This window comes from Penicillium taxi, assembly GCF_028828555.1.
Source record: "Penicillium taxi strain IBT 34144 chromosome Unknown utg000004l_segment0_segment0, whole genome shotgun sequence".
In the NCBI taxonomy this organism is placed as follows: Eukaryota; Fungi; Ascomycota; class Eurotiomycetes; order Eurotiales; family Aspergillaceae; genus Penicillium; species Penicillium taxi.
The window spans coordinates 417,280-445,153 of record NW_026643206.1 but is presented as its reverse complement, the minus strand read 5'-3'; the positions used below and the strand labels follow the sequence as shown (position 1 = coordinate 445,153).

At 47.0% G+C, this 27,874-nt stretch overlaps 12 protein-coding genes across 12 annotated transcripts; 4 read left to right on the top strand and 8 right to left on the bottom strand.

Moving 5' to 3' along the window:
• Positions 1–113: 113 nt before the first annotated feature.
• N7495_005076 (uncharacterized protein) lies at positions 114–1,790 on the bottom strand (the record flags this gene model as incomplete). The annotated part of the gene is made up of 1 exon (XM_057207727.1): positions 114–1,790. The coding sequence occupies one exon, from the start codon at positions 1,788–1,790 to the stop codon at positions 114–116; it is 1,677 nt and encodes a 558-aa protein (XP_057061501.1).
• Positions 1,791–3,406: 1,616 nt separating this feature from the next.
• On the bottom strand, positions 3,407–5,866 carry pxa1 (putative peroxisomal ABC transporter (PXA1); the record flags this gene model as incomplete). The annotated part of the gene is made up of 1 exon (XM_057207726.1): positions 3,407–5,866. The coding sequence occupies one exon, from the start codon at positions 5,864–5,866 to the stop codon at positions 3,407–3,409; it is 2,460 nt and encodes an 819-aa protein (XP_057061500.1).
• Positions 5,867–7,009: 1,143 nt separating this feature from the next.
• psrA (putative general stress response phosphoprotein phosphatase Psr1/2) lies at positions 7,010–8,763 on the top strand (the record flags this gene model as incomplete). Its single annotated transcript, XM_057207725.1, has 4 exons — positions 7,010–7,040; positions 7,129–8,351; positions 8,404–8,502; positions 8,551–8,763. 4 exons carry the CDS (start codon positions 7,010–7,012, stop codon positions 8,761–8,763), a joined length of 1,566 nt encoding a protein of 521 aa, XP_057061499.1.
• An 889-nt stretch (positions 8,764–9,652) lies between these two features.
• Positions 9,653–11,114, top strand: N7495_005073 (putative protein phosphatase PP1 regulatory subunit Sds22; the record flags this gene model as incomplete). Its single annotated transcript, XM_057207724.1, has 6 exons — positions 9,653–9,788; positions 9,839–9,957; positions 10,163–10,459; positions 10,513–10,587; positions 10,640–11,042; positions 11,098–11,114. The coding sequence occupies 6 exons, from the start codon at positions 9,653–9,655 to the stop codon at positions 11,112–11,114; spliced, it is 1,047 nt and encodes a 348-aa protein (XP_057061498.1).
• A 135-nt stretch (positions 11,115–11,249) lies between these two features.
• N7495_005072 (uncharacterized protein) lies at positions 11,250–12,075 on the bottom strand (the record flags this gene model as incomplete). The annotated part of the gene is made up of 2 exons (XM_057207723.1): positions 11,250–11,882; positions 11,932–12,075. 2 exons carry the CDS (start codon positions 12,073–12,075, stop codon positions 11,250–11,252), a joined length of 777 nt encoding a protein of 258 aa, XP_057061497.1.
• A 546-nt stretch (positions 12,076–12,621) lies between these two features.
• N7495_005071 (uncharacterized protein) lies at positions 12,622–13,689 on the bottom strand (the record flags this gene model as incomplete). The annotated part of the gene is made up of 3 exons (XM_057207722.1): positions 12,622–12,648; positions 12,704–13,491; positions 13,545–13,689. The coding sequence occupies 3 exons, from the start codon at positions 13,687–13,689 to the stop codon at positions 12,622–12,624; spliced, it is 960 nt and encodes a 319-aa protein (XP_057061496.1).
• A 1,166-nt stretch (positions 13,690–14,855) lies between these two features.
• On the bottom strand, positions 14,856–15,426 carry N7495_005070 (clumping factor B; the record flags this gene model as incomplete). The annotated part of the gene is made up of 2 exons (XM_057207721.1): positions 14,856–15,298; positions 15,339–15,426. 2 exons carry the CDS (start codon positions 15,424–15,426, stop codon positions 14,856–14,858), a joined length of 531 nt encoding a protein of 176 aa, XP_057061495.1.
• A 379-nt stretch (positions 15,427–15,805) lies between these two features.
• abaA (transcription factor AbaA) lies at positions 15,806–18,284 on the bottom strand (the record flags this gene model as incomplete). Its single annotated transcript, XM_057207720.1, has 3 exons — positions 15,806–17,571; positions 17,625–17,801; positions 17,858–18,284. 3 exons carry the CDS (start codon positions 18,282–18,284, stop codon positions 15,806–15,808), a joined length of 2,370 nt encoding a protein of 789 aa, XP_057061494.1.
• A 1,030-nt stretch (positions 18,285–19,314) lies between these two features.
• Positions 19,315–22,245, bottom strand: mrd1 (RNA-binding ribosome biosynthesis protein MRD1; the record flags this gene model as incomplete). The annotated part of the gene is made up of 4 exons (XM_057207719.1): positions 19,315–20,529; positions 20,586–20,858; positions 21,109–21,858; positions 22,018–22,245. 4 exons carry the CDS (start codon positions 22,243–22,245, stop codon positions 19,315–19,317), a joined length of 2,466 nt encoding a protein of 821 aa, XP_057061493.1.
• Positions 22,246–22,524: 279 nt separating this feature from the next.
• Positions 22,525–23,154, top strand: N7495_005067 (dynein light chain DYN2; the record flags this gene model as incomplete). The annotated part of the gene is made up of 7 exons (XM_057207718.1): positions 22,525–22,552; positions 22,610–22,632; positions 22,685–22,718; positions 22,773–22,807; positions 22,876–22,902; positions 22,958–23,027; positions 23,090–23,154. The coding sequence occupies 7 exons, from the start codon at positions 22,525–22,527 to the stop codon at positions 23,152–23,154; spliced, it is 282 nt and encodes a 93-aa protein (XP_057061492.1).
• A 398-nt stretch (positions 23,155–23,552) lies between these two features.
• Positions 23,553–24,410, top strand: N7495_005066 (rhodopsin family protein; the record flags this gene model as incomplete). Its single annotated transcript, XM_057207717.1, has 7 exons — positions 23,553–23,577; positions 23,691–23,744; positions 23,823–23,856; positions 23,916–23,940; positions 24,015–24,047; positions 24,122–24,162; positions 24,227–24,410. The coding sequence occupies 7 exons, from the start codon at positions 23,553–23,555 to the stop codon at positions 24,408–24,410; spliced, it is 396 nt and encodes a 131-aa protein (XP_057061491.1).
• Positions 24,411–24,728: 318 nt separating this feature from the next.
• N7495_005065 (sodium:solute symporter family protein) lies at positions 24,729–27,034 on the bottom strand (the record flags this gene model as incomplete). The annotated part of the gene is made up of 6 exons (XM_057207716.1): positions 24,729–25,311; positions 25,368–25,986; positions 26,038–26,072; positions 26,126–26,135; positions 26,187–26,693; positions 26,743–27,034. 6 exons carry the CDS (start codon positions 27,032–27,034, stop codon positions 24,729–24,731), a joined length of 2,046 nt encoding a protein of 681 aa, XP_057061490.1.
• Positions 27,035–27,874: the final 840 nt, after the last annotated feature.

Sequence of the window (27,874 nt, the reverse complement as noted above, 5' to 3'; positions counted from 1 at the left end):
CCCCCTCCAGGCTCTCATCAGAATCGTTGATACTCCGTATAAGTGAATCTCGAGCTTGGCCCATTCACAGCGGCATATCATCTCATCGACACCCATCAAATATTCCCGTTTCCCTACTTGGGCTGATAGTCTCGTTGGCCATCCTCATCGACGACACCTTTGAATGGGATTGAGGCCAAAAGCTCTGACTCGGACATGTTAAAGTCTGAATCTTCACTGCCGGTTGCAGGAACCTCACCAAGACTCGAGCTAACGAGGGTGCTGGTTTTGCTGACCTCGGCAAATTGCTTCAAAGGGTGGCCCCTGCTACTGGTGTCTTTGAGGCCAGCGGTCTTCAGATCATCATTCGTAAAGGTACCATTGATGACTTTCAGGATCGCCTGCCATTTCCTGGGGTGCTCCCGCTGTTCGGCAGCTTCCCCAACTTCGACTCCGTTCATAGTTGCGAGACCCAGGGTTTCTACGCGATTGTCTCCCCAGAACCAATCGCCTTCGATCGGGATACGCTCGTCGGTCTGGTTGGAGTACAGGCGCCCACTCAAAACGCCGTTCAGGTCGTAATCGAGCCGAGCATTTCCATAGAGGAGGAGGTTGGCGGTTGGTTCGTAGCATCGACCCAGAACCATGACCTGGGAGACAGCACAGGTGCGACCACCCGCGATACGATACCAGTCTCCCTCATCAGATTGGGAGAATGCGTTGAGCAAGTCCTTGTCGGTTAATTTCTCCAGTGGGTCCTTGTCAAATGGCATCGGGCGAAGCAGGCGGTCCTTATCACGCGTGTAAACTTTGCCTGCAAGCATGGGTCGCACTTTGTCCGCCAAAAGAGGATCATAGGGATCTTCGTGACATCCTTCCATCTCTAGCCAGATTCTTTCAACGACCATGACATCAACGGGGTCGTATGTGGTCAGTGAGGCTGTCTTCAGCCCAAAGGGCTTCAAACGCACTGTATCCCTGATAGCAATTAAATCCGGACCGATGAAAATTCCGTTACTATCGATCTGAGCATTTGGCCAAGTGCCGCTGAAACGAACATGCGATAGAAGACTCCACGATGCCATGGTTCTCATGGCATGCTCAAGGGATGGATGGCGCTGTGAAGAGGGACTCTTTTGCAAGAATTTTGTAAATGAACCAAATGGCTTGATGAAGCTCAGCGGGAGGTATGTGTATTGAAGAGAGAATGACTTGTCGTCTCCGACCGGGTCTGGGAGTGTCTCGACACGATATCCCCAGGAGCTCATAGAAGAATCATTCTTTTTCGTGATACGGGCGATGTCGAAAAAATTGCTTGGCTCTTCTGGAGCCTGGGTGATTACTCCAGCGCGCCATTGAGGTAAACCCAGCCAGTCTCCGTTTTCACTGCGCATATGCCAGCAATCGGTGCCGGGTTTGATTTCCAGTGTACCAGAGAACAAGGGGACCCAGAGGACAACTTCTCCTCGGCGTGGAATAAATGCAGGTTGAACCTGCAACTTGACGAAATAATCAGCCAGGTATTCGTGGGTGAGAACCCAGTCGATGTTCATAGAATGATCGATTTTTTCGTCCAGAGTTCCCCTCTCCTTCAGCTTCATAATATGGATCTTCCAGTAGTCAGGGCCTTCATCGTCAGGAGACAACTTGGACTTCTTCGGCTTAGAGGGCAACTTCTGACGAGTGGGCACTTCCACCATTGAACGAGCCAACGTCTCAGACTTAGGGGGGCGGCCGGGCCTCCGGGGCCCAGGAGACGCTTCTGAATTGGAACTCTTTTTTAATTCCTCACTGGCCCTGAAGGCTGCCATTTCAAGTTTGGTGCGACCTTTCAGATTGTTAGATATAGTTCTATATTAAGTAAAGGTCAGACGGATACTCACGATGTCGCCGAATCTTTTCAACCGGCTTTCCAGGCTGCTCAATCTTTGCAGGAGGCCTCCCAGGAGGTTTTGCAGACCCTTTCAACGGTTTGGTACAGATATGGCAAATACAAGGCGATTCCTTTTCAGTTATCAGCCACCAAAAATGAGGGAAAAATTGTTTCCGAGACTGATAGTACACTCCGCTAGGGTGCCCAAACAGGAATGCATCACGCTATAACAGTCAGATAAATAAGAAAGAGTAGGGTGTGCAGAGAATGAAAATTTGAGATGAAATTGCGGAAGAGAGACTTACAATACCAGGATTGGTCCCTCGAGGACGATCAAAAAGGCGATAGCCATCAGGGAGCTTATTGATGGTGTACGAGACACCTATAATCAGTGTCAGCAAATTAAGTACCGACATGAGACTAGGTAAAGCTGCAGCAGTAGATAGCTCCAAAAGCCAACATATAAAGAGAGGAATACATGATGCCAGTTATAATAGGTATAGAAGTGTTGCAAAAGAGGTAGTAAATGTGTTGATATGTTCCATAAAACAGGCAGAGTGACAAGATAAGCTCAGTAAATATTCATGCAAGATCTCACCTGGTTCTCCTGCGCCAGTCTTCGCGACCCAATACTCAGCTAGCCCAATTTTCCAATTGGCATCATCTTTTTCGCGGTAATGATGTCTATCATGTTTTGAAGGCCATGAGCCTGGGTCACCATCACTGAGGGCATGATCTATAGGAATTACCACCTCATTGGCATTATCTTCAAAATCCTGTTCAGACATTGTGGGTGGTTAATGCAGCTTTGCAGAGCTCCACTCCAGGTGATCGGATTTCAGAATTGTGAGAATGTTTAGTTTCGGACGTGTAAATAATAAAAAAATAAAGGGTACTGAATCAGAGGATGTAGGAACTGAAAGCAAAAGTGCTGAATTAGGGTATCAAAAATTAACAAGATGAGAGACGCGCTAACGGGGGTATGAAAGCAAGAAGGAAACCTCATTCGATTCACATTGTAATCACGTGACTATTATCACCTCTTAACTTGAAGAGAGGAATCAACGAATGAATTGCGTGCATAAATCGGATAAAAGGGACAAAACAATCCTATCAGAATGCTGACTAGCTAGCTGAAATTAAACTAAATGCAGAGCGAATTATTACTGTCTATTCTTTAATCTACATCAACGTGGATCAATATTTATACCCAAGACTTTTATTCAATTAATGATGTCCATCTAGTAGTATGAATCCAAAAGATATAAGATTTTCTATAAAAAAACAAGCGCCTACTTACCTACTCTGTAGGTACTATTAGAGCTACCTAGGTATTTTTTTTAGAGAAAAGAATAGGGGCTAGAACTTAGTTCCTAGCCTTTGATTGAAGTTATATATAGACGGACTACTGATAAAATACACAAATGGTACCTAGGTAGGTAGGTATGGGTCCGAAGGCAATAAATTAAAGAGAAGTCGTCATAATCATTCATGGCAGGCATCATCCCTACCTAGGTATGGAATCTAAAATCTCATTCTGCACTTTGAGTAGACTCAATGACATCCTTCCTGTATATCTGCCATAGGTTTGTCTTCCATCTGATAAGGTGGAGGAGCAATCTCCCCATCAGGGCCCCAGACCTTACCAAGCTCCTTCTCAATCTCTTCACGGCGCAGCTTCCACTCATCTACTTTGTCAAGACGCGTACGAAGCTCTTGAATTTCTTTCTCAACGCCAAGTTTCTCTTTCTCGGTGCCGATTCTCTCAAACTCCCACTGCTCACCTTCTTCTCCCATGCCGAGAGTAAGATTGTAAGTGTGGTACTTCTTGAGAGACGCCCGAGTGGAGATGGTTACAAGTGTGATATCACGTTCTTTCGCTTGCTCATAGAGCAGTCCCTCTACATCAGAGGAAACTGCCGAAGTTCCTTCGTCGATAAAGGCGTAGCGGGGCTCGTGATAGAACAGTCGGGCCACTGCCATGCGTTGCTTTTCTCCGCCGCTTAGCACATCTTTCCACTCCTTGCGTGCATCCCACCCTCCTTCGCGTTGAGGCAGATAGCCAAGGTGGGCGGCGTCGAGGATCTTCTGCAACCCGGCGTCGGACTCACCAGCCTCATGCATGTCAATCTCGGTGTGAGGGTAGATCACTTGGTCCCGCAAGGTACCTACGCTCAGATATGGACGCTGTGGGAGGAACATGATACCTTCAAGGCCGAATGCTCGGGGCCGACTGACCAATCCGCGATAGACTGGCCACAGCCCTGCCACGATACGAGGGATAGCTGACTTACCGACGCCGTTTGGCCCAGAGATCAGAAGATGTTCACCCGAGTGAACGATGAACGATAATGACTCGATGAGCTCATCTCCACCTAAGGGGTAGAGGGACGGTGCAACAATGGGGACTTGCTCCAGGCGGACACCATCAAATCCATTGTGAGTCGTACCTTGCGCATCTGAAAGAGAGAAGAGCTCCGGGTAAGAGCCTTGAGGGGGATAGTATGCATTGGCGTGGACACGGTGAAGAGCGGCGATTAGGGTGTAGACACGTGAGGTGTAACCTGCGAGTTCAGAGATATCCTTGATGCTGTACATCATACGGCCTCCTGCATCAGCCAGAGAAAGCATAAGACGCTTGTTGGTGATGAAATCCTTCATGCGACCTCGCTCTCGGGTCATATTCTCTGACATATCAGCCAACTCTAAAGTACCCGCAAGGCCACCCCATGCAGGTAAGAAGACAGGCAGCGAGGTCAGCAGGTATCCAAAGGCCGACCATGAGTATTTCAAAATCATGTCTTCGAGCATGTTGTACCGAATTTTGAGGCTGTAGATGCCCTCCAACCAGCGTTGCAAATCTAAGAAGCTTTTGTTCAAAAATACTCGCTCAATATCAGCACCTCCATAGAACGATATCTCCTCGGAGTTGGCTAACAGCCTTGAGTGTAAACCCCGGAAGTCTCCTTCCTTCTTGACCTCGACAGCCTTCAATTTACCAAACGGCGGTGACATTTTCCGAAGCATCACAGCTGTACTAAAGTAGCCAGCGAGAATCCCGCTCAGAGCAAGAGGGCCAAGAGAACGATATAACTGGTAGTTGAAAACAAAAAGATCCACTAATGGCTTGCCGAGGGATGAGTAGAGGGCGGCTGCAGCTGAGCAAAACAAGGTGAGATCCTGGGTGATGAATTGATCAGGACTTTGGCCAATGCCCCCGTCAAGGTTCATCAGCTTGTAGTAAGTGTCATTGTCGGACAGATACAGGTCATGGATGTATCGTGTCAAGCGAGTCCGGAAGGAGATTGACACTTTGGATTGGAGGAATTTGATCATTGCATTGGTGTAAGAGGCAAGTGTGCCGATTCCACACCACTTCAGGATGCCAAGCATAAAGGCCCTGCCTTTACCAGCAACCAAGTCTCGAACGATTTCACCATCTAGTCGTGCAACAACCAGTGAGAGGTAGGTTCGAAGCAGGAGGAAAAGGCCATGGCTCATCAACAGTCCGGTCTCCTTGCTCCCCCATCTTGGAACCATAATACTTCCCAAGCTGAGGAACTGGTGGAGAAACGCCAGGTTTAGACCAGGTTTCGCTGTGGGTGGGGGAATCTGACTTGAGTACCCGCTCTCTATGGTGCGAGCCGAAACCGGCGGGTTCAAGAACAGACGTCGATGAGCATCGAAAGTAGTAGGCTTAGTTGGATGGATCAAGACTTTCGAGGTCCGGGATCCCTTGTAGGGTACATAGATGGTACGCGATCCATCTTTTCCTCGGATGCCTGAGTTTCGGCGAAGTAGACGGCGACCTTGTGCGCGTTCCTTTGCTCTTCCCCGAAGCCACTTGTAACCGCCATACCCCGAGCCGATGATAGAAAAAAGAAGTGAAATCACAGCGATAAGTCGAGTGGTTGATGAAGTACGCTTCAGCCGAGAGCGGATTAGACCTGAGTAATGTAAGTAGAGTGCAAGGAGAGGATCCCCCGGATGTCGAAGTGTTGACTGGGCGGCCATAGTTATACCTTGGATGAATCAAGGTAAGCCATGATGAAAGATGTGTATGAAGGAAGAAGATGATGTGGAGATAAAATAAAGTGTGGAGTAAAAGAGCAAGGGATTGTTGCATCATTGCATGTGAACCTCGGAATTGCGGAGAAAGGCACGTGCGAGACCGCGGATTTCAAGGTACTTCGAGATACTTAGGTTCACCTTTAATTTTCCAGGGGTTGAAGTATATTGAAGTATCTACTCACGTCCTTATTATATCGTTTCATCTAAGCTGATATTGTCGGCTAACAGGATGTTGGTTACTAAGACTCGTATAATACGTATTTCCGAATAGTTCCTTCTTTTGGCACCAATAATAGCAACATATTGGCAGAGCCGGCATCAGGGCCAAAGCTCTCTCTGGTGGCTGATTCTGCACATAATCAGCCAGCGCATTGGTTCAATCCACTACGATCGCCCTGAATAAGATCTTGGGCGAGATCACAAATGATGATGTTGCAGGTGGATTCTGCCACATCATTCTGGCCCCGCTAGTGAGTATTCTCGTGGGGATCCATTGTAGCTCTCGTGATGCCTAGTGGTCACTCGTCTTAACTCCTCAAAGCAGGACTAGAACTGGGGCGCCACTAACGCTAATCCCGACTTAGTATGGGCTGAATTGGCCGTAGCCGCCCAGGGCGTGCAATAGTGCCCTTGGAAAAAAAAGGGTGAAATGGGAAAATCAATCCTACCTTAGCCTAGTGGCTGTGATCAGGGAGCATAATAATGTGCATTTCACCCCGTAGTTTAAAATTGGTTTCTTTCAGAAAAAGGGAGGTTCTCAGCTAAAAAGAAAGTACGTTTGACAAGCCGGTTTGAACGGAGTAGTTACTTCGTAAGCCATTTCCCCCCCAGTCACATGACTTCCTCGACTCCTCTTTCATCTTGACTCCAACATTCTCACAACACTCCAGTTCACCTCTCTTAGGTCGCATTTCTCTATTTGTGTGTAGGCTGGCTCAGTCTGACTTGGTGTGTGGTGTCCATATCGTGGTTGGTTAATTTGGGGGCCAAAGACGGTATGTTTGACCCTACAACTTCCCCATAGCGCTCTTGATCCAGGAGGCCGTGTTGACATCGTTTCTTAGCCACGAAAAGAAACAAGCGCCCATGAATTCCTCAGAGAACCCGGACTCTACAGGTAAGCCTGGTCGCGTCTTGCCCGCAGTCTGCTTTTATCTGAAAACAATAAAAAAAATCTCGGTCGCTGACCGTCTTGTTTGTTCCAGGTCCGGACTCGCCTCCCGCCAAGCAGGCTGCAGATACTTCAGAGATTCAAGAAGCCACACCCGGCTCCCCGTCTCAGCACGATTTCTCGTCGACAATCGCATCGCCTTCCGGTCCTTCAGATGTAGTGGAAGGTGCCAATACCTCCAAAAAACACCTACTAATCCCGATTCCCTCGCGCAGGTCCTCTAAGACGGACAAACAGTCGATCAAAGGGAAGGGCGACCAGGCAGCTTCGCGGGAGCATGGTCGGAGAGGCTCAAAGGTCAGCGATATCTTGAAGGTACGCAGAGATCGTAGCCGAGCAAGTAGTCGCCGATCCCGGCGACAAGATGTGGTCAATGCGGAGAAGGGCCAAGGGACGCCGAATCCGAGTACTCCGGAGATGAGCGGCCCTAAGCCTCAGAAGAAGAGCTTCTTCTCATTTCTGAGTTGCTGCTCCCCGCCTCACGACGATGGAGATGACGCAACCCTGCCTCCGAAGCCCAGTGACAAGCTGCAATCTTCTCCGAACCGACTACCCACACCTGACAAGAGTGACGTTCATACGGGAGATTCTAGCACTGCAGAGTCTAAAGATCATCCATACTTCGAGAGCGAAAAAGCCAACATGACTATGAGCGCAGATAAGGCCCAGATCCAAGAAGATGAGCGTGCTCCCACAACTACACAAAGCGAAGAAACCACCTCAGGGCCTGCTTCAACCCAAGTCCCACCGACAAGCCCAAAAGGAGGCGAAGATGATGCCCAGTCTTCCACAAGTGCTGTGACAACAAATGGAGTTGTACTCGAGTCAGAATCCAAAAATGAAACGACGGAAGGACCTGCCGCCACCACCGATGGAACTTTTGATAAACCCCCGACGGACGAGGCTGAGGCTTCATTGCATGACGAGGAGGTGGACAACTCTACAGCTGTCCTACCACCGCCGCCACCTCCCCCAGTCCCAGAATTTCCCACAGCCTCCTCCAGAGAGGACCTGCAGGGACTTCTTCCGCCGATAGTGCCCTCACTGCAGGGTCGCAAATGTCTTGTACTGGACCTGGATGAGACGCTCGTTCACAGTAGCTTCAAGGTTCTTGAGCGGGCTGATTTCACCATCCCCGTCGAAATAGAGGGCCAGTATCATAATATTTATGTCATCAAGCGGCCTGGGGTGGACCAGTTCATGAAGCGAGTTGGTGAGCTTTATGAGGTGGTAGTATTCACTGCATCTGTATCCAAGGTAAGTGATTTACATCGATTTAGGTAACATAGTGACTAACCTAGGACTACAGTACGGTGACCCGTTGCTAGACCAACTCGATATTCATAATGTAATTCATCATCGACTTTTCCGGGAGAGTTGCTACAACCACCAGGGGAACTATGTGAAGGTTAGTGAATTCAATACCAGGAATCTGCCTTTACTAACATCGAGACAGGATCTTTCACAAGTTGGTCGAGACCTACGCGATACTATTATTATTGACAATTCCCCCACGTCTTACATCTTCCATCCCCAACACGCGATACCCATCAGCAGCTGGTTCTCTGACGCACACGACAATGAGCTGCTTGACCTAATTCCTGTTCTTGAGGATCTTGCTGGGGCCCAGGTCCAAGATGTCAGCATGGTTCTGGACATTACCTTGTGATAAAAGACTATCCCATCCGGATCTTCCTTACGCCTGAGATTCCCCCTTTAAGCGCGTCTTTCTTTTGTTTTGCAAGAAAAAGCTTCAATATTTCTTTCCGGTAAACGGCCTCCTTTTCTTCTCCTTTCCCACCTTAACTATTTCTTTTTGACCTGTGACCACTAACCCAAAATTGGAACTGGTTCCCTTCATCGGGGTCATGGTATATCTGCTTGCATTTATCTTTTCTTTTGGGAATATATCCCACATTACCCCTGTCATCTTATTTCCCCCCCTGTTCTTCCTACAGCATTGTGATTCTACGTGCTCCGAGCGAGCTACTTGCCTGCTTTCCAACCATTGTCTGCCCTCTCGCACATCTTGACTTTTCCTTTCTTGTCCTCCGCATTATTCAATGCATTCCGCAGGCGTCTGTCGATCCTCCTGTCGCCCTCTCTTCATCAAATTTTGTTTCGTTCTTGTCTTTTACATCCTTGCTACCTTGTTGGCTGTATTTAACTCGCCAATAAGGGACTATGCAAATATATATCACATTTGGCGCTGATTCAAATCACTTTATAAGTACATCTGATATTCAAAGGAGGTTATCTGAATCTCATAGATACTATGTAGTCCGGAGGTAGCCCTGAAGGTATTGCCTCTTATTACTGCATGTGATGAACCCTCGACTTTCGTAGGTAATTTTAAGTGCTGCCCGAGGATTCTGGTTATGTTATGTAAACTTGAAATAATCATCTTAAATCTCTCTCTAAAATAGAAACTGCAAATTTCATGGGTTGAAGATTGAAAATTGAAAATTTCCTACTTCCTTCACTATTCAGCCCCAACCTTGAAATCTCCCCGCAATCCTATTTGTCACCGCCCGCAACCACCTTCTTACACCACCATCATGAAGAACGCAGAAGGTTGGGACGGCAAAATGAGAGTTGAATCTAAAGCTGTCATTACGAACCCCGAGGCCTTGGAAGATTCAGACTACTCCGACCCGGATGCGCCGCCGGTCGATCAGATCGATGCCGATGAAGGTAAGCTTGCAGGTCTGTGACTGCAAGGAACGATGCTGACAGGGATGCAGACTTACTAGCAGATGAGGATTTGGAGGTAGAGGTTTGTCTTTCCGCCATTTTCTCTTACCTATACCGGTCTTTTCAAGAAGCAACTGACAGCTTCCTTCACGTGCAGGAAATCGACCTGGTACATTGTCGCATATCGTCGATCCCTCCGCTACGACTTGAACGGTTCAACAAGCTTCAGGTATTTATTCCCTTTTCATATTACGACCCACTCGCTCTCTTCAAGGAAGTAACGGCTCGAGGATTCTGAAAAAGAAAATATCAAAACCGCATATTGCGCCCAAGTCCACTTCAGCTAGCTAACAAGCGATCCTCAAACCCTCTAGAGACTATGCCTCCGTCAAAATCAAATACAACGCATCGAAATCCCACAAAATGTCGCCGTCAATCTAAATGAGCTGGATCTCTACGATAACTTAATTTCCCACATCAAGGGCTTGGAGGATTTCAAAGACATATCCACACTGGACCTTAGTTTCAACAAAATCAAGCACATCAAGAACATCTCGCATCTTGAGAAGCTTACGGATCTATTTTTAGTTCAGAATAAGGTCTCCAAGATCGAAGGGTTAGAGGGTCAGACTGTGTTGCGCAATTTGGAGCTTGGCGCAAATAGGATTAGAGTACTTAAACTCCAACGATGAGATCTCAGAAAATTATACTGACGTTGTCTCAGGAAATCGAAAATCTGGAAACTCTCATTGCCCTTGAGGAGCTTTGGCTTGGAAAGAACAAGATTACCGAGATGAAGGTGTGTATAAGATCACCGAAAAAAGAACGTCGGTAGATTCTAACTGGAGCAGAACTTGGATGCTCTCAACAATCTTCGCATCATTTCCATCCAATCTAATCGCCTCACAAGCATCACAGGCGTATCAAAACTTCCCAATCTCGAAGAACTTTACCTCTCCCATAACGCTGTAACGGAGCTGTCTGGCCTAGAGTCCAACACGACCCTGCGCATTCTCGACTTTTCCAACAACCAGGTTTCCCACCTGGAGCACCTTTCCACACTGAAGAACCTGGAAGAGCTGTGGGGGTCGAACAATCAGCTTGCCAGCTTTGAGGAAGTCGAGCGCGAGCTCAAAGATAAAGAAAAACTGCAGACCGTCTACTTTGAAGGTAACCCGTTGCAAACTAATGGACCTGCTGTTTATCGCAACAAGGTTCGGTTGACGCTGCCGCAGATTGTTCAGATCGATGCCAGTATGTTCTGTCCCCGGTTATTATCTGTTTTAATCTTTGCTAACCAAGGATTTAGCCTATGTGCGGGTCTGAACTGTATCTTTAGTCGCTTTAGTATGGCGAAAGCCTTATTGCAAATGAAAAAGAATGCCTTGCAACAACCTTAATTTGTAAAGTGTATCAACAGGATGGGGATGCATCACGAGTACTCCGAATAATTTGGACGTCTCACCGAAAAGGAATGTAGAATGACTTAGAGTCGGCTTCTTTTACCCTCGGGACTTCATCGTCGCTCATATACACCTGCTCTGAATCGGTCTCTTCATGCGAGGCAGTCGTATGAGTCTCCGGCCCCTTGATATCCTGTTTCTTCACATCCCGATCCATACCTCGTTTCCATATATCCATCAAACTAAAATTCAAACGACGACTTCTCGTCCTTGAAGGGATATACATCTTCGTGCTCTGTAGAACATCTGCCAGTTCCTTGATAGGCAATTCATTTTGTTTATTCATCATGTCTTTGAATATAGGATCATCTCGGTCCGGGTTGTGACTCCTTGAGTGCCACGGATTGCGGGTAATAGCACTTGCATGATTGTGGCGCGAGTGTTCGATAGTGAGTTGTATTGTTTCAGGTAGTAATTGTGAATTCTCTACAGAATGTGATGATTTGAAAGCTGATTTTTTAGGGACTATCGGCGACATTGACGCCGCTGTCGATGGTGTTGTTAAGGATATTGGCTGCGGGAATGGAATCGTCAGAGGTGACGATGCGATTGCACGCTCTGCGGCTTCGGGGGAGGCGAATATGGTGATTATTGAGCGGTGAATATTTGATGAGCCGTTTGAGATATCGTACTTTTATACGTTAGTAGTTGTCTGTCGTGCTTGTGGCTGAAGAGCTCACCTTGAGATTCCGGAATGTGGTTACTTCGCCGAATTTCTGGAGCGCGGCTAGGATGTGTTTGCTTTCGTGGAGGTTCCGGGGAGAGGGGATGGCCTTTATAAATACATTCGCCGAAGCGACACATCCGACAGTTGATGGTGGCATTTTCAAGGTTGGAGAGGAGATTAAGGTGGAAATAGTGAAATTCAATGTTCTCAATTCAGAAAGTGTCGAGTAGGTTCACAAAGGCTTGGCAGTATAACTTTCGGAGTAAAACCAGCGAATACTACATCACTTTTTATGAGAGCTTCAATACGTTCAATTTCCAAATATTGTCTGTAACTACGTCATTGCTCGATGCGGTTCTCAAGGTGTATCGTGAAGTTCCGAGTTTCTTCAACCATTTGACCTGCGCAAGGTAGTAATCACGAACGAAAAATTATTTTTCGGGGAATTACCTAAAGCGCCCCAATTGATGGGTAGCGCACTGCTAAATTCAGAGGTCTTTTACATTGTGACTATGAAAGGATTGATACTGCCCCCTCCAGGGCTGATATGTCAAATCTTACAGGAATTGAAATGTTGCATAAGTTATTGTAGAGTATTAAAGACAAGTCATCAGTCAGATCCTATCAAAGCATGCAGACTTTCTTCCTATTAGCCTGCTCAGAGTGGTTCACCTGATTATTCTCCCAAGATGCATGGTGGAACTTAGAAAATGGGGATATAAAGGCCGTACTATATGGGGTATTAGTGTCGAGATCATTACCTGTAGAAAGAAACGTAGACTTACAGCAATAGGGTCATTAAAGCGGAGACCCTTATCAAGGGCATTGATGGCATCGACCTCGCTGTTCTCCAGGTCAAAGTCGGTGACCTGCAGGTTTTGTGCCAGACGGGATGGGTTGTTACTCTTCGGAATAACAGCAATCTTTCGCTGAGTAGCCCAGCGCAGTAGCACCTGAGCCGGTGTACGACCATGCTTCTCAGCAATACCCTTGACAACATCGTGCTCAAACAGCAATGTAGTACTCTGTGCATCTTCGAGGCTCAACTCGATGAAGCTCAGAGGACCAAAGGACGAGTAAGCCGTCACTATGATACCTTCGCTCTGGGCATAGTCGACCAAGCGGGTCTGAGTTAGGTAGGGGTGGTGCTCAATCTGCAGAGTAGCTGGACGAATACGGGCATATCTCAATAAATCCATCAGGAGCTGGGCACTGAAGTTGCTGACACCAATGCTGCGGGCCAGCTTTAGGTCAACCAGATTCTCCATGGCTGTCCAGGTCTCTTGGATCGAGGCCTTGCCTTGCTCTACCTTGCCCTCGGCGTTTTGCCAGCTGGGTGGGTAGCGCACGCTCGGGTCGACGTACTTGAGTGAGATAGGGAAGTGGACAATGTACAAGTCGAAATAGTCAATACCCCAATCGGCTAGTTGCTTACGGCAGATCGGCTCGACTTTGTCACCGTCGTGGAAGCTGTTCCATAGCTTAGACACGATGAACAGATCCTCACGTTTGACGATGCCTTCTTCCAGAGCACGAGCTACGCCTTGTCCGCACTCGACCTCATTTCCATAGTCTGTTACTAATATCAGTGCTGTTTAAGGAAGCCCTTGACTAGAAAAGACATACCGCATGCGCCATCAAAAAGACGGTAACCTGCCTTAATGGCGTTGTAGACCTGATCAGCACAGGTATCATTGTTGACCTTCCACAGGCCAAAGCCCACAAGGGGCATGTCGAAGCCACTGCTCAGCTTAACGGTGGGGCTAGACATGTTTGGAATAGTTTATAAACGAGCAGGTTAGTTATGATGCTATACTCCGGAGCTCTATATGTTGAACTGACCAAAATCTACCAATTATTACAGGATAACTATTTAAACAGCGGAATTTCCAAAACACCTTTAAATATTCAACTGAAGGCTACAATACAGGCTAAATTCCATCCGGGGCCCCGCCTCATTTCCGGTTAAACTCTGGGCTAAATGTGAACTTATCCATATTACACGATCCTTCTACACAACCTCGGAAGCCTTGGTCACTTATTAAACAAACCATGGTTAAATATGAAAGGACTCCAAGACTTGATGAGGTTTCATCAATACCTAGATCCAATTTTGGTACGCAGTAAGTATCGAAGTAGGCAGGTCAATATAGCCAATTTTGGGCCAATATTAGCGGCTCTCCACAACCCCTTCATCATCCCACTTGACGCTGTGCACCCATCGTCAGTTTTCTCCAAGTCGGCGGCGACTTTCATAGCTCTTTTATGGAATAAGTGGAGTCGATGTGCACATGTATCCACTCAAGTGCTGAGAAAAGCGGGGGATCTGTCAAAAGCAGTAGTACTAGCATTATCAGGCCGAGACTATTCTCAGAGACTTTCCCGAATCTTGGCTTCTGTGGTCCCGTGCTGCTACTTCATACATAGAAGGAGTTTGGGCTGAGGGTATCGGTCTGAAGCGGGCACACTGTACTCCGTATATTCTAGATAATTCTGAAATCATACTTTGATCATCTTCGCAAAGCCCAAGAAGTTCTCCATCTCATTCTCCTCTAATACAGGAAAAGATCTTCCAACTTCATATCCGTCTGAGATAGATGTCTGCCTTTCGGACTTATGACTTAGCAAAATCAGACGTTGTGCAAAAGATGCTTCTGAAGTAAGATGGATCGGTCTCTCTGATGCTATTTTTTATTTTGTGTTTTCGCTAGCAAGATGATGATAAGAGTTTTGAAGAAAGGTTCATTGTAGCTACCTTCTGGAGTTTCTCTTCTGTTCTTGTTATTCTCACGAGAAGAGCATACAAAACACCCCATCCAGCCTTTGTTAAGATTCGATAGCAATCGTCGATAACATCACCGGGATCGGCTGGGTGATTATCACCTTTCCCATAAAACAGAGCAAAACTTTTGCCCATTAGCTCGTCTCGGAGTAGACCTAGTAGCCATAGTAGCCACGGCAATTGCCGTAGTCATCGCAGCCCTCGTAACCCTCATAACCGTCGTAGTCCTCTTCATAGCCACCTTGCTCTTGGAAGTCGTTGTTGTTGCATTTCTGCTTCTTTCTGTTGCGTTTACGCTTGTTATCAGACATATCCTGAGGCTGTGAGAAGATTGGGGTTTTCATGGTAGAAATTGTATCTTTATCCCAACCTTGCACGAATGGGAACGGCGGGGCAGACATGCTGATACTATCATAGATACACTCGGTGATTTTGACGTCAAGCTTCTTTTGAGCGGCTTTCGAGCTCCAATTGGCATCGTTGTGCTTGTCGTCGACAGCGTCGTCCGGTTCTAGGCCGTCCTCTTCGTCAGCGGAGTCTTTTTTGATTACTGAGCTACCACGATGCACTACATCTACCTCGGCATTTAACTCGGCGTCTAACACCTTGTTGTAGCATGCTTGTAATAGGCGCAGTACTGGACTTAATAACTGGGTCATAAGTTTGGGATTGAAGGACATCAAGCATATTTTGGTTAGTCGCGGTGACAATTGGATTATCTGACATTTTTCGTGATTGAGAAATTCGAAGATCTCACCTCATCAATGTTTTGAAATAAGGTAGTGACGTTGGGAGGTGAACGCGTGGAAAGAAAGTCCTATTGTCACACCTGCGTTGCGTATGTGAATCTACACTTCAATGTGGATTTTAGGACTTGAGTGGAATATACAAGGAATGAAAATAGATTGATATCTAAGAAAGAATATAAGCTTGGAAAAGACGGGCTCGTCACCAACTCCTGAACACCCATCGCTCCAAACCATAATACTGCAAGTAAGAGAAGAAGAAAAGAAAAGAATTAGGAAAATAAATAAAAATAGGAATCACAAAAGGTATAAAATTATCATTAGCAATAGAAGTTGAATAGAAGGTTTTATGGCGAGTGTTAAACTGCCGTGGCGTTGTCCGAGTAGGCGCCATTTGCATGCTCAGGGCCTGCCCCATGCATGCTAGATCCATTGGACATGCGCCCAACAATCTTATCCATCAAGTCTTCTGTGGGCAGGAGACCGTCAAAATGGTGTGACTGCTGCGACTCCCGCGAGACTGGAACTTGATGTTCTGTCTGGAATGGGATGTGGTGGTAACCGCTCAGGTCACCTGAGATAGAGTTGGAGTGTGTAGCCCATGGTCCCTGGTTGTGACTAAGATCATCAAGGGATTGAGTGCCTGGGCCAAAGAAACCATTCAGCACACTGTTGCTGTCGTGAACATTCACACCATGCTGTTGAGGTGGAACGTAATGACTAGTGTCATGTCCCATGGCGTAGCCCAAGTTTGGGAGGTCGTGGACGTTCAACATCACCGGTCCTCCACTGGAGACACCAAGGCTCGTTGGGTGGGATACTTCGGGAGCGAGGCTGGCAGAGAATGAGTCCAAGACTGAAGTGACGGCCGTCTTGTCGCCGAGGTCATCTTCTGGCTTCGTGATGGAGGACAGAAAGTCCAGATGTCCGGATGAATTAAACATATTAGCCACATTGTCGTGGGAAGAAGGATACAAAGGCCATTGAGATTGGGATTGGTTTTGGTGGATGAGATCGTGGGGCTGAGGTGCCTGGTAGATACTCTGTGAGTGTTTGTTGTTGAGAAGAATAGAGTCCAGAGACAGAGGCGGGAGGTCAACGCCAGAGTTGGGACGTGGGCTATTGGTTGTAGTACGATCAGGAGGTGGAATCAATCGGCGCCAGGTGGTAGTGCCAACTTCACCCGGACGGGTCTGTCGGAATTTCCATACAAGAATGGCCATGCGCTCGCTCTCTTCACCGTGATGGGGCTGGAATTGGTTTGAGAGGCGGCGCGAGCTTGGTGGAGTAGCACGAAGCTCTTGCACGGCAGAAAGAGAACGGAAGAAGTGGCGTGTTCGCTCATCGGTGGCATGAACAGAATCAGTCTGTCCTGAATCTTCAGCGATGCGCTTGTCCTGAGTCAGCTCAGTGAAGAGTCTAGCCCACCATTGTGACTCGAAAAGCGGCTTGATTTTGGTCGATTGTGGGTTGGGCAGGTCATGGTATGTCTCCCTTAGCTCGCGTCCCTCTTCATAAATACGAGTGCTACATGTCCACTTATCCATCTGATTCACCATATGAACATCTCCAGCGGTAGGATGTCCAAAGTCCAGGTCCAACTGTATGCCTAGCCGAGAACCGGGAGGGGGGAAGTCTGCCATGAGCTCTAGGTTCACTTCAAGCATGATTATATCACAATCAGGAGGACTATTCATGTCATCGATCAGAGATGACAAATAAGGGAATGAAGATCGCCATCCGCTGACATTCTCTAGTGGCATGGAAGGTGCAGGCTGGCGTAGATCTCCCTGGAGACGCGTGTAGGCGTGCAAAGCCTTGTCAATACGGTTGGCCTGTTGAGGAGTACTCACCCACATATCGAAACTGAAGCCATGGATGTTCTTGGTACCAGACTCTTGTATGTTTGAGCCAAGTGTGTAGTGGGGAGGAGGCAGGTCTCCCACGTAAGGCTGAACTGATCTCATGGGATCGTGATATGTGGGATGAACGAGATTACTGTAGGGATTCGAGGCCGTATGATCGATCGATGACCTCCATTTTGGTGCTGATGACTGCGAGTGAGACTGGGATGGTGTATGGCTGCTTGATCGCTCCGTTGACGATTCTCGGACAAGTCGCTCCCCTATGGAAGGTTATTAAAAGAGGATGATAGTAACGGTTTATGACCTTGCTTACAGTCAGGATCACCCTTCAAAAACGAGTCGAGCACCTGAAGATGACTTGAGACCTGTTTCCGAGTTCTTCTCTTGCCAGTCAACTTGAAGATGTACTCGGCGATCAGCTCATTGCGTCCATATGATTTGCCTCGTTCAGACCACTTTCGTCGACCCATAGGAGGGTTTGCTTCGAGGGCTGCATGGATAATGTTAATTGTCATGTTTTGTATTGCTGGTATCCCAACTACATACCTTGCTGGAAGGCATCCTCCAACTCGTCAGACCAGACCGGCTCCCCATCCTTCCCGGTATCACGTCGAGGACGTGCCCGATATTCCAAGTACTTTTGGGACTTCAGATAACTTCGGCCCCTTCGAGGACTAGCATTAGGTCCAACTGAATGAAGCCGACGTAGCTTGCGGGCATGGAGGCGGGCTGCTACAGCTTGATGGTGTTGCAAGCCAGGCGTCGAGCCAGGATGGGAGGAAGCAGAATGAGGGTACTTGTAGGCCAAATGCTGGTGGAGGTCATCACGACTAACATCAGTGGGAGCGAGGACATCAGAATAAGACTGGATGTTGCCAGAGGTATTCTGGAGAGCCCGATCTGAATGACCTCCAATGTCGAGGGTCGGCTGGTTCTGAGGCACAAGGCACTCGGGTTGCCAGTCAGCAGCCATGGAGACCAAGGACGGGCTTCTCGAAAAGAATGACAGATTCCAAAGAGGAAGGATGGATTGAGAGGCACCGTCAAATGCTTACTGACAGGCAAAGAACGCAGCTTGCTGAAGAGAATGTCAGAACCTGAGAAAGAGAATGTGAGAGCGAGCAAGAAGGTGTTTATAGGGGACCATAACTCCTTTTGGAGAGGGGCTCGTGTAGTCCCAGTAGCGACATTTCTCCGCCAGGTTTGCTTTGCCTGCACCACTTCCCCTCGAACGCCAACTCCATACTCCTACGCAGGTGCCAGTCCTGGGTCTTCCCGCGTCCAGGCACAGTGTGGATAAGAAAGTCAAGGACGGACCACTAGCCATCCTTGCCGCGACAAATCAGGAGTCAAGAAAGGGCAACAATATGAAGGAAGTGTTGCGGATGCAAGGGATACCTCAGCAGCACGATCCAGTGAAGAGCGAGTCGGAGATTTTGCGCTGCAGGAAGTTACCTTGAAGAGCCATCGCTTGGACAAATGTTGACAAGAGTCACCAGCGATCAGTGGCAATCGTAGGTTCATAGGAATGTTGGATAGTTAAAGACGCCTGTTGATTGCTCAAGCCAGGAATGCTCGACCACCCCAACACCACCAGCGTTGGAATGTAGGTCAAGGTGATCTCACTGATAAAACAAAAGGTAAATAGCAAGCAGAAAAAAAAAATGATAATCTTTTGATGTACAATGCTAACATGGGAGTTGAGAGAGTTCAGATTTTGGGGTTTAAGGGACATCAGGGTTTGTTAGGGTTAGATAGGGTGTCTAGCCTAGAATGGGAGCAAATGCATGCAAAGGCACACGAGAAGTTTTTTTTTTTTTTTAACTGCAGGTCAACTTGACAGCCGCAGGAACGTGTTCGGGGTATCTCTTTTTTCTTCTCAATAAGCATATGCAAGTAATCGTACATCGTTTCCCTTTTCCCCTCTATTCAGGTACGCAAGGGGTGGAAGCTCGCCAATCCACTCAACGCCCTTCTTGTAGGGAGAACAGGCACATAGGCCTTCATGCGTCCTCGTCCTGGCCCCCTACACTGAACTTCGTTCGGCCCGGTCCAGTAAGTTGTTGGATCTTGACCCTATCCACCTGCTCTCCGACCTTCTTCTCTATTCTCGCGATCTCCTCCTCGGCATCGACGGCCTCCTCGTTGACAAATTCTAGCACTAAGCGACGACCCAGTAGATGGGTGTTTTTCAATGCATCCATGGCATTTTCAGCCTCACGTGCACTGACAAAGTCTGCGAAACCGAAACCACGAGCTGTGCGGTCGAATTTCTGAGGAACACGAACGGAACGCAATTGACCATAGGCTCCGAACAGTGACCAAATGTCCTTCTTGGTGGTCTGGAACGGCAAGTTCTTGATGATGATCTTGGTTCTTTTTGCTGCGACCTTCTTGGCGGTGTCTTCGCGTCGTCGCTCTTCTGCGGCATCCATTCCCTTGTGAGAAGAGCGAATAACGAGCTCGTGCTGATCCAATTTGTAGCCATCCATGGCCGTTTGAGCTGCCTGGGCTTGAGTCTTGGACTTGAATTCCACAAAACCAAAGCCCATGCTGAGAGTCTGTCCAGGCCGCTTGGGATCGGTTTTGGTCTTGATGCGCCCGGTAATAAAGCCGTCCAGCGGCCGGAAAAGTTCCAAGAATTTTTCGTTGGTGGTTGTGAAGTTGAGATTCTTGACGAATAATGTTGAGGTAAACGCTGGAGCGTCGGTGTCCTCTGCTGCAAAAGTGTCCGAGGTAGAGAATCCATGGGACTTGCCCTTGAGCTCGGGCTCAACTACCGTCGGTACTGCATTTGGATCAAACAGGTTCTTGGGTGCTTTCTCCAGGAAGAGAATTGAGTCCCCGACCTTTTTGAAAGCAAGACCCTTGAAGGCTTTTTGCGCCTCGTCGGGCCTGGCAAACTCAACAATGGCAATGGTGCCACTCGGCGGCATCAGCAGACGAATAATCTTTCCGTAAGGTTCAAACAAGGTCTTCAAATCTCCAAATTTGACGCCATAAGAAAAGTTCTTCACCAGGATAGCCGTATTTCCACGTTCACGAGTTTTGAATGCATCAATGTTCACCCCGTTTGAGGCAAAGTATGCCTTAGTCTCTTGGATGACATGTGTTTCCGCGTGTGCTTGCTTAACGGCCGCATCGGACGAAGTAGGGTCCAGCAATTCTGCTTTGGAAACCCCAAGTCGATCAGCCACGGATGCCATGACAGCGTCGGTCTAAATCGTAATAATTAGCATACATAAATATATAAGGATTTGACAAGTAAACTTACGTTCATGTATAGAGAGTTCCAGCTGAAAGACGAAGACGAAGCTTCCTTTTTACGTTTGATTTGATTTTGTTTCTTCAATGGAAGCTTGGCTAACTCATGCTCGTCAATCTTGTAGGTCTTCTTGGCAGAAGCTGGGAGAATATGTAGAATCCGGCCCTGGAAGTGTTTGCCATCAAGAGCTCGAAAGGCCTCGACTGCTGCCTCCGCATCATGGTATTGTACATAAGCAAAGCCTTTACTGCACTCCTTGCGAGTGTCATAGGCCACATGAATCTAGAATATGTTAGCATTTGGTTCAAAAGCAAATGACAAAATATATTCGTGTAAAGATAGAATGGTTGAGTTGCTCATCAGATAGCAAGAAGCATCTACTAAAATCTCTTGTCCTGTTCACATCACATGCCTTGGCATCAGATGTCCCTATCAGGAAACTCATCATAAGAGCACTCCGCCAGCTGTGTATAATACAAAACCTGGCTCATTCTTTGGGAAGTGTGGAAATGGGAGGGGAATAATGACTAACCTCTTCTGTTTTGCCAAAGGGAGCGAAGAGAGGCTGAAGATCTGCCTCTGTCAAGTCATAGCTCAAGTTCCGTAGGAACAAGCGAGCAGACGCACGAATAAGTTCAATATTTGCCGTCTGCTCGGGCGTTGTGCCAGCCACAGTATCATCGACCTCATCTTCGCTCTCATCGACTTCTTCATTGCCATTATTAGCTGCGGGTTGAGACCGAATATTGTCAATTGCGGCACTACGGGATTCCTCCGTTACACGAGTCTGAGGCTTGGTAGGTTCAACAGCTTTGGGCTTGTCGAACTCAGCCTGCTCATCTTCGTCAAGGAGACCCAAAAGACGACTTGTCTTTGACCGTAGCCAGTCCATGTCTGATACAGGCTCGGCTTCCTTCGCAGATGCGGCCTCGTCCGGCACAGACTCTTTCTCTTCGCTCTGGTCCACAACCATTGGCTCGGGTTCTTCAGTGTTAACAATGGGAAGAGGCTCTTGTTTCCGCACTTTCTTCGGCCGGGAAGGCACTTCCTCCACGCTATTATCCTGAATAGGTTGGTTAATGACCGGCGTGGGATTCTCGGCAACTGCCGTGTTGTCATCATTTGCCCATGTTCGGGTCTTTGAGCCCTGCATCAAAGAGAGATACTCCTGGAGTTTGGGGTCTTTTTCCTTGTCGTCTCTCTTACGCTTGAGGGCATTATCTGCATCATTGGCATCACTTCTTCGTGTTGGGTGTGTTTTGTCAGCAGGTTTGGAGTCAATCTACATGGGTAAAACTCGTCAGTCTCAAGACCAACTAAATTGGTCAGCGTGCACATGAGGAAAGCAAAAAATCAAAATCAAAATCAAAATCAAAATCAAAATCAAAATCAAAAATCAAAAATCAAAAATCACAACACGAAGACCGAGGAATCCACATACCGGACGGGCAATGTCTACTGTGATCTTGGACATCTTCAAGTATGTCCTATTGAAATACTTTGCAGCTTCTTGAGCTACCTCATTGCTTTTGAAGCCGACAAAGCCCATGCGTCGTTTAGGCAAGACATGAGCATCTGTAACTTGGAAGCGACCTGCAAAATGATTGCGAAGCTGATCATTAGAGCAAGTAGGTGGCAAGCCACTGACAAACACCCGAGTGCTCTCCATCTTGGGGTTTGTTGTGGCTGGAAAGCCTCAAATCAAGTACAGAAGTAAAAAAAAGTTGTAGAGTTTTTTTTTCCGTCTTGTATCCATTCTAGGCGGTGAATAAAGGCGGTCAAATTAATTAAATCGGCAGTAACACTTGTCAAACTGAAGGCGGTCGGATTAAGCTGTTCCTCTCAATTGAGCAAGTTGTTTCCCCATCGCTCCATACACGACGACCACGGGATCAAAGTCCTTCACCCCTAAAACTCCTATTCCCTGATTGTATCAAATACCGACATAATGACTGAAACCAAGGAGAAACTTGAGCGTAAGTCTCACTACCCGGGTTTGGCAGTTTGTTTTTCCATCTGACAAGTTTCTACAGCGCAGATCAAGTCTGTTGACATGGTGAGTCTACAGACGTCAGTGCTCTGTCATACCGCTTACATTTAATGAATAGACCGAGGACATGCAACAGGAGGCTATCAACCTTGGTATGGGTCTTTGAGTGTCCCCGTCAAACAACTCGCGACTAACCCTCCGTCTAGCGATCGAGGCGATAGGAAAGCACCACGTCGAGAAGGTATGTTTAATTGGAACCAATAAAACCAGTTTTCTTAATGCTTCGAATTTCATACTAATTTTGTTCAGGACATCGCTCAGTACATCAAAAAAGAGGTTTGCAGATCTCTCGTCCTACCCCTCCTCATACCGCCGCTGACAACTCGTTTAGTTTGATGTCCGGAAGGGTGCTACCTGGCACTGTGTTGTTGGACGTAACTTCGGCAGCTTTGTCACCCACGGTCAGATCTCTCCTTATCGACGTTTATACCATATATATATATACTCATGATTACCCCTGCAGAAACGAAGCACTTCATCTACTTCTACCTCGACCACACCGCCATCCTTCTCTTCAAGACCCAGTAGTGTGGCAGTGGGAGATACGAGCTCCGAGGCTGATGGATTGCAAAATACCCTTCGAAGCGATATTTTTTGTTTGAGTTTTGTCGAATTATTCTCTTGGCCGCTTTCTCAAGAAAGCAGCTTCATTTTTATCCATTTTCATTCTTTCTGATCTTCAAAGGATATAAACACGAACGCATAATTTATATCTTAAAATCATCAAGAATATACAGTAGTTACTTTCTAACTCGTAGAGTTAATAAACTCCAATACACGGGAATCATATGGCACGTGCTGCCAAGCACAGCCACATCAACCCTTGCCGTTTACGATTACGCCGCTGCCTTGATGTGACGCAGATGCTCTCAAGATTCTCTTCTTTACTCCTCCATTCTACATCTAACGTCCTGAAGTCCAGCATTATGTGTATCACCTTTGGAGAGTATGGTAAGTCAAAACTCAATGATTTTGAAATCTGAGAAACAAACTTTGGAGCAGATCCGTGGTTGTTTATCTCAATGGATTCCTTATATATCATGTGTACTAACACCGTGCAACAGAATTTACGTCCCAGTTGGAGGGGTATGAGCAAGTCCGCGCATACTGCCAGAACTGTGAGCTACTCTTTGTTTCCTCTAATCGAGCAAGAGAATATGATTGTCCCGTGGACTCTTGACTGACGACTGTCATAGGCCGGAACTGGAACGCCCACTGTGTTACTCGCTGGTATGTGGCTGATAATTCCACCTCAAAATCACGAAAATTGAACTAACAATAATACACAGGCCATTTTTTACCATCTGTTTTCTTGTATGTAACTGCCATATGCTGTTTCAAGTTGCTTCCAAGGTTGTTGCTGCGCAGTTTCATTGACAACATTTCAGCCTCTGATCCCTCTCTCGACACACAAGTACAAGGTAAGTCATGTTCTCCGTTTCAATAAGTGGTCATTCAACATCCTGTATTGGTGAATTGCTAATGCTCAATCCAGGAGGTCACATGCCCCATCTGCCGGTTTAGTCAAGATATGCAGTATGTCCCCTTCAACAAGACTTTGACCAGAGCTAATATAAGATCTGGAAACTGACAATCTTAGGGCTCGACCTGATATCACTCCTGATACCCGGCCTCCACCTGCTAACGGCCAATGGGGTCCCGGACCGGGTCCGCAGGCACCCCCGCAGGCACCCCCGCAGGCTCCCCCACAGGCTCATGGTGGTATTCACAAACTGCCGGCTGAGCAGCAGCCACAGCCACAGGAATACATGAACTACAAATGAGTTTCAAAGTGGGTATCAACTGAAATCATCTCAAAATAAATGAAGCTACTACATTGGCGGCTGATTTATGTTGCGGGATGGACATGCTATGTAATAAGGCAACTTTTTTTTGGAGTTAGGGGTTTCTACTACGGTTACGCAATTATCATATTTTCTTTACTGTTTACACACCTCAGACATTAAATCAATCAATCGACTGAAACGTGTCAATAATCAACTCAAGTAAGGGGGAAATGGGAAGGTTCAAAAGATTCTAATAAAACATAACCATCAAGACATAAGCCATTCATCTAATAAACATTGAAACCATCTTAAATATCAAGAATAAGCTACCGCCGCTTTATCCTTCTCCGTAATCTCAGTCGGTGTAGCAGCACTAGAAGGATGCGTCTCTTCAGCACGACCATGATAAAGTGACGGCTTCTTTCCAACAGCGTCACGAGCCATCATGCGCACAACCCGCACAATACTCTTCCTACCCTCCCAAAGTGGGAAAATAACGACTCCAAAGAAAGTGCAGAAAAGCCAAATCAACCCAACAACAACCCAGCCCGTGAAGAACTTCTTGCTAAACACATACGACGAGCCATACATGGGGATCGGCCAGAGTATCATCATGGCAAGTGTCATGAAGATTGTTAGGTTTCGTGAGTAGAAAGCCGCCCGGTTGAGTAGCTTGGCTTCTTTCTCTGCTTCCGCTGGTGTGAGGTTGCTTTGTACTTCGCCGGGAATCAGCTCTATATCTACGTGCGCTGCGGTCGCAACGTCTGTGTCGTCTACTCTGCTGATTTGTTGCATCGATACGTAGTCGTAATTCTGTGGGCCAAAGGCGTAGGTGAAGACTGGGACAAAGACTATTGGGCTTAGGAGGGCGGCGACGTTGCCTGCTAGCATTGGGTAGCTATGAATTGTTAGTTTGAACTGAGATGGATCTTTTGCAATTGTGCTGGCACTTACTTGGCTCCAGTGGTTTCGACGGTGAAAGTGCCGTATTGAGTTTTCGTGGTCACAAGCCAGGCAGTAAGAGAAACAGCCATACCAAGTGGTGGAGACGCAGCAGCAGCAATCCAGTTCTGGCCCTTCCATAGAAGAGTCATAGCACCTGGGATTACGGCTGAGGAGATGATCACGCCCATGAGGAGGTAAAGGTAGCCCATTCCGACACCGGCATAGTGGAGACCAGTTGCGAAACCGGCCATGATGATCGAGTAGACGATGCAGGAAGCGTGCGAGATCCAAACGAGTTTCTTACCCTTGGCTGTGGGTTCGATATAGGCTTGGAAGATGTCGTATGTGAATACTGACGATACAGCGATTAATTGGGCAGAGAAGGCTGATGTCACGGCCATGAAGATCATTAGAGTTGTTGCTACTGCGCCGCTGTATCCTAGGAGCTTTACGGCGGCGAAGGGGAGGACGAGGCCAGCTGAGACGTCGGCATTGCTCATTCGCTCCGTGCCTTCGAGTGCTAGGGCTGCGAGACCCATTGTTGTGGCGCATAGCCAAGGAATTGCAAACCAGCAGAGGCCGCCAATCACGTAGCCTGGGAATGCATGCACTGGGCTTGCGGCGATAGCTAGTCAAGTTAGTAAGAATTGGATGAGCACAGCTGGTTTGGGATCCTTACCCTTGTTGTAGTAGCCATTGTCCAGGAACACGGTTCTAGAGATGATATTAGTTGAAATCCATATCATTAGAAGTATCTTAAGACGAACCCGAAGTTACCTATACTAAGTTAGTAAATGATTGGCTGGAAAAAGGCGATATTTGACATACCGATCAGATTGATAATCCAGAAGATAGCACCCTCCTTCGATCGCATGGTAAGATAGCTGCCTTCTGCATTTCCATCAACAGGATGTCTGTTTGCAGCAGCAACCAACGCATCATAAACTTTTCCAGGAGAACCAAGCTCGGCATTGGTAGCATAAGCAGAGAAAGCAAAGAGGAAGATAATGACCAGAATGACAACGGTGTGCATGTAGTCAGTTAGGAAGGTGGCCTTGATACCGCCGAAAACAGTATAGAGGACAACGCCAATGGGGAGGAGAAAACATCCTGCCGCAGTAGAAATGCCGGTGAGGGCTGTGAGAACTGCTGATCCACCTGTGAGCAGCATAGCTGTGACGAGGACGTTGGTCATGAGGCAGAACACGATGAAAACAACGTGCACAGTTGTTCCATAGCGGGCGCGGACTACTTCGAGAAAAGTGTGAGCATTCGGAGCCCGTCTTTTCAGCTCAATTGCCAACGTAGCGAATAGAAGGATTTGAACAGTTGCACCTGTAGAAGTAAGACAAGGGAACAAACTAGATATATTGTTCAAGCTCACCAGATGCATAATAGAATGGTCCCGAAACACCATACATGTATGCCACAGAGGAAGATTGTAAAAGTGTAGCGGCCCATGTCCAGCTACTCACCACAGCAGCAGCGACAAGTCCAGATTTGACAGAGCGACCTGCAGTCGAGAACATTTCGGAAGTTTGGACTTCATTCTGGTACCTTTTCAACGCCCAAGTGATAAAAATCATCAATAGTGCAAAGGCAAATCCAAGTCCTAGGGCAATGCCATATCCAAAGCCCTTGGACAGGGGAACTGCAAAAAATTCTGGCCCCGACATAGTTGCAGGGTGAGAAGTTTGGAATAGATCAATTGGGGTGAGGGGGAATTATAATAAATATTCCGAATTGAAGTAGATAGCGATGATGTAACCAGGTCGAGTGTTCCAAGGTTAGATAATGTTCATTCTAGAAGAACATGGAGGGGCTAGAATTCGGAGTAGAAAAGGTTCAGAGCTATAGGACATTCCAGGTTGATAAAGCAAAGCAAAGTGATACAAACATTCCAGACTTATGTACTGAAAGCTCCGACCTCGCAGATTTCGGCTCTCTTCAATTATCAATCTAACCTAAGTCAATGCGTATGATTATTTCAGAGATTAGATAGGGAGTTCATTGAGGGGTCAGATAAGAGGTTTCAATTCATCTAATACTTTATCTTTTGTAATGGGTCCAATGTCTGTGGGGAGAGGTTGGGTGGTGGAGTCCTATTGTATCACGGCAAGAAATCCCAATATCAACGAGAATAAGAAGAACAAGAAATTAAGGAAAGCGGCGTTTGATGTGAGATTTCCAATCGCCTAAATTCAAGCTCAATGTTTAATTTGGTTAATTGTCATTGGTTGTTAAAGTGTGAGATAAGATAGACGTCAAGTTCTTTGGACCCTTGATAGTCGATAGCTAATATAACCAATAAACATACACAATCTCTATCGTCATCTAAAGTTTATTACGGAGCCAATGTTATCTTCAGTGTCTAGTGACTGCGATTTATGTATATGAGTATTAGTATTTCGTTAGTGAAATACAATGACGGAGATTCCCATATAGTTAAGAGTATCTAGTGTGAAAGAATTCGAAAGATTCAATCTAGCTTATATGATAGACCTCAATTTCCGGAC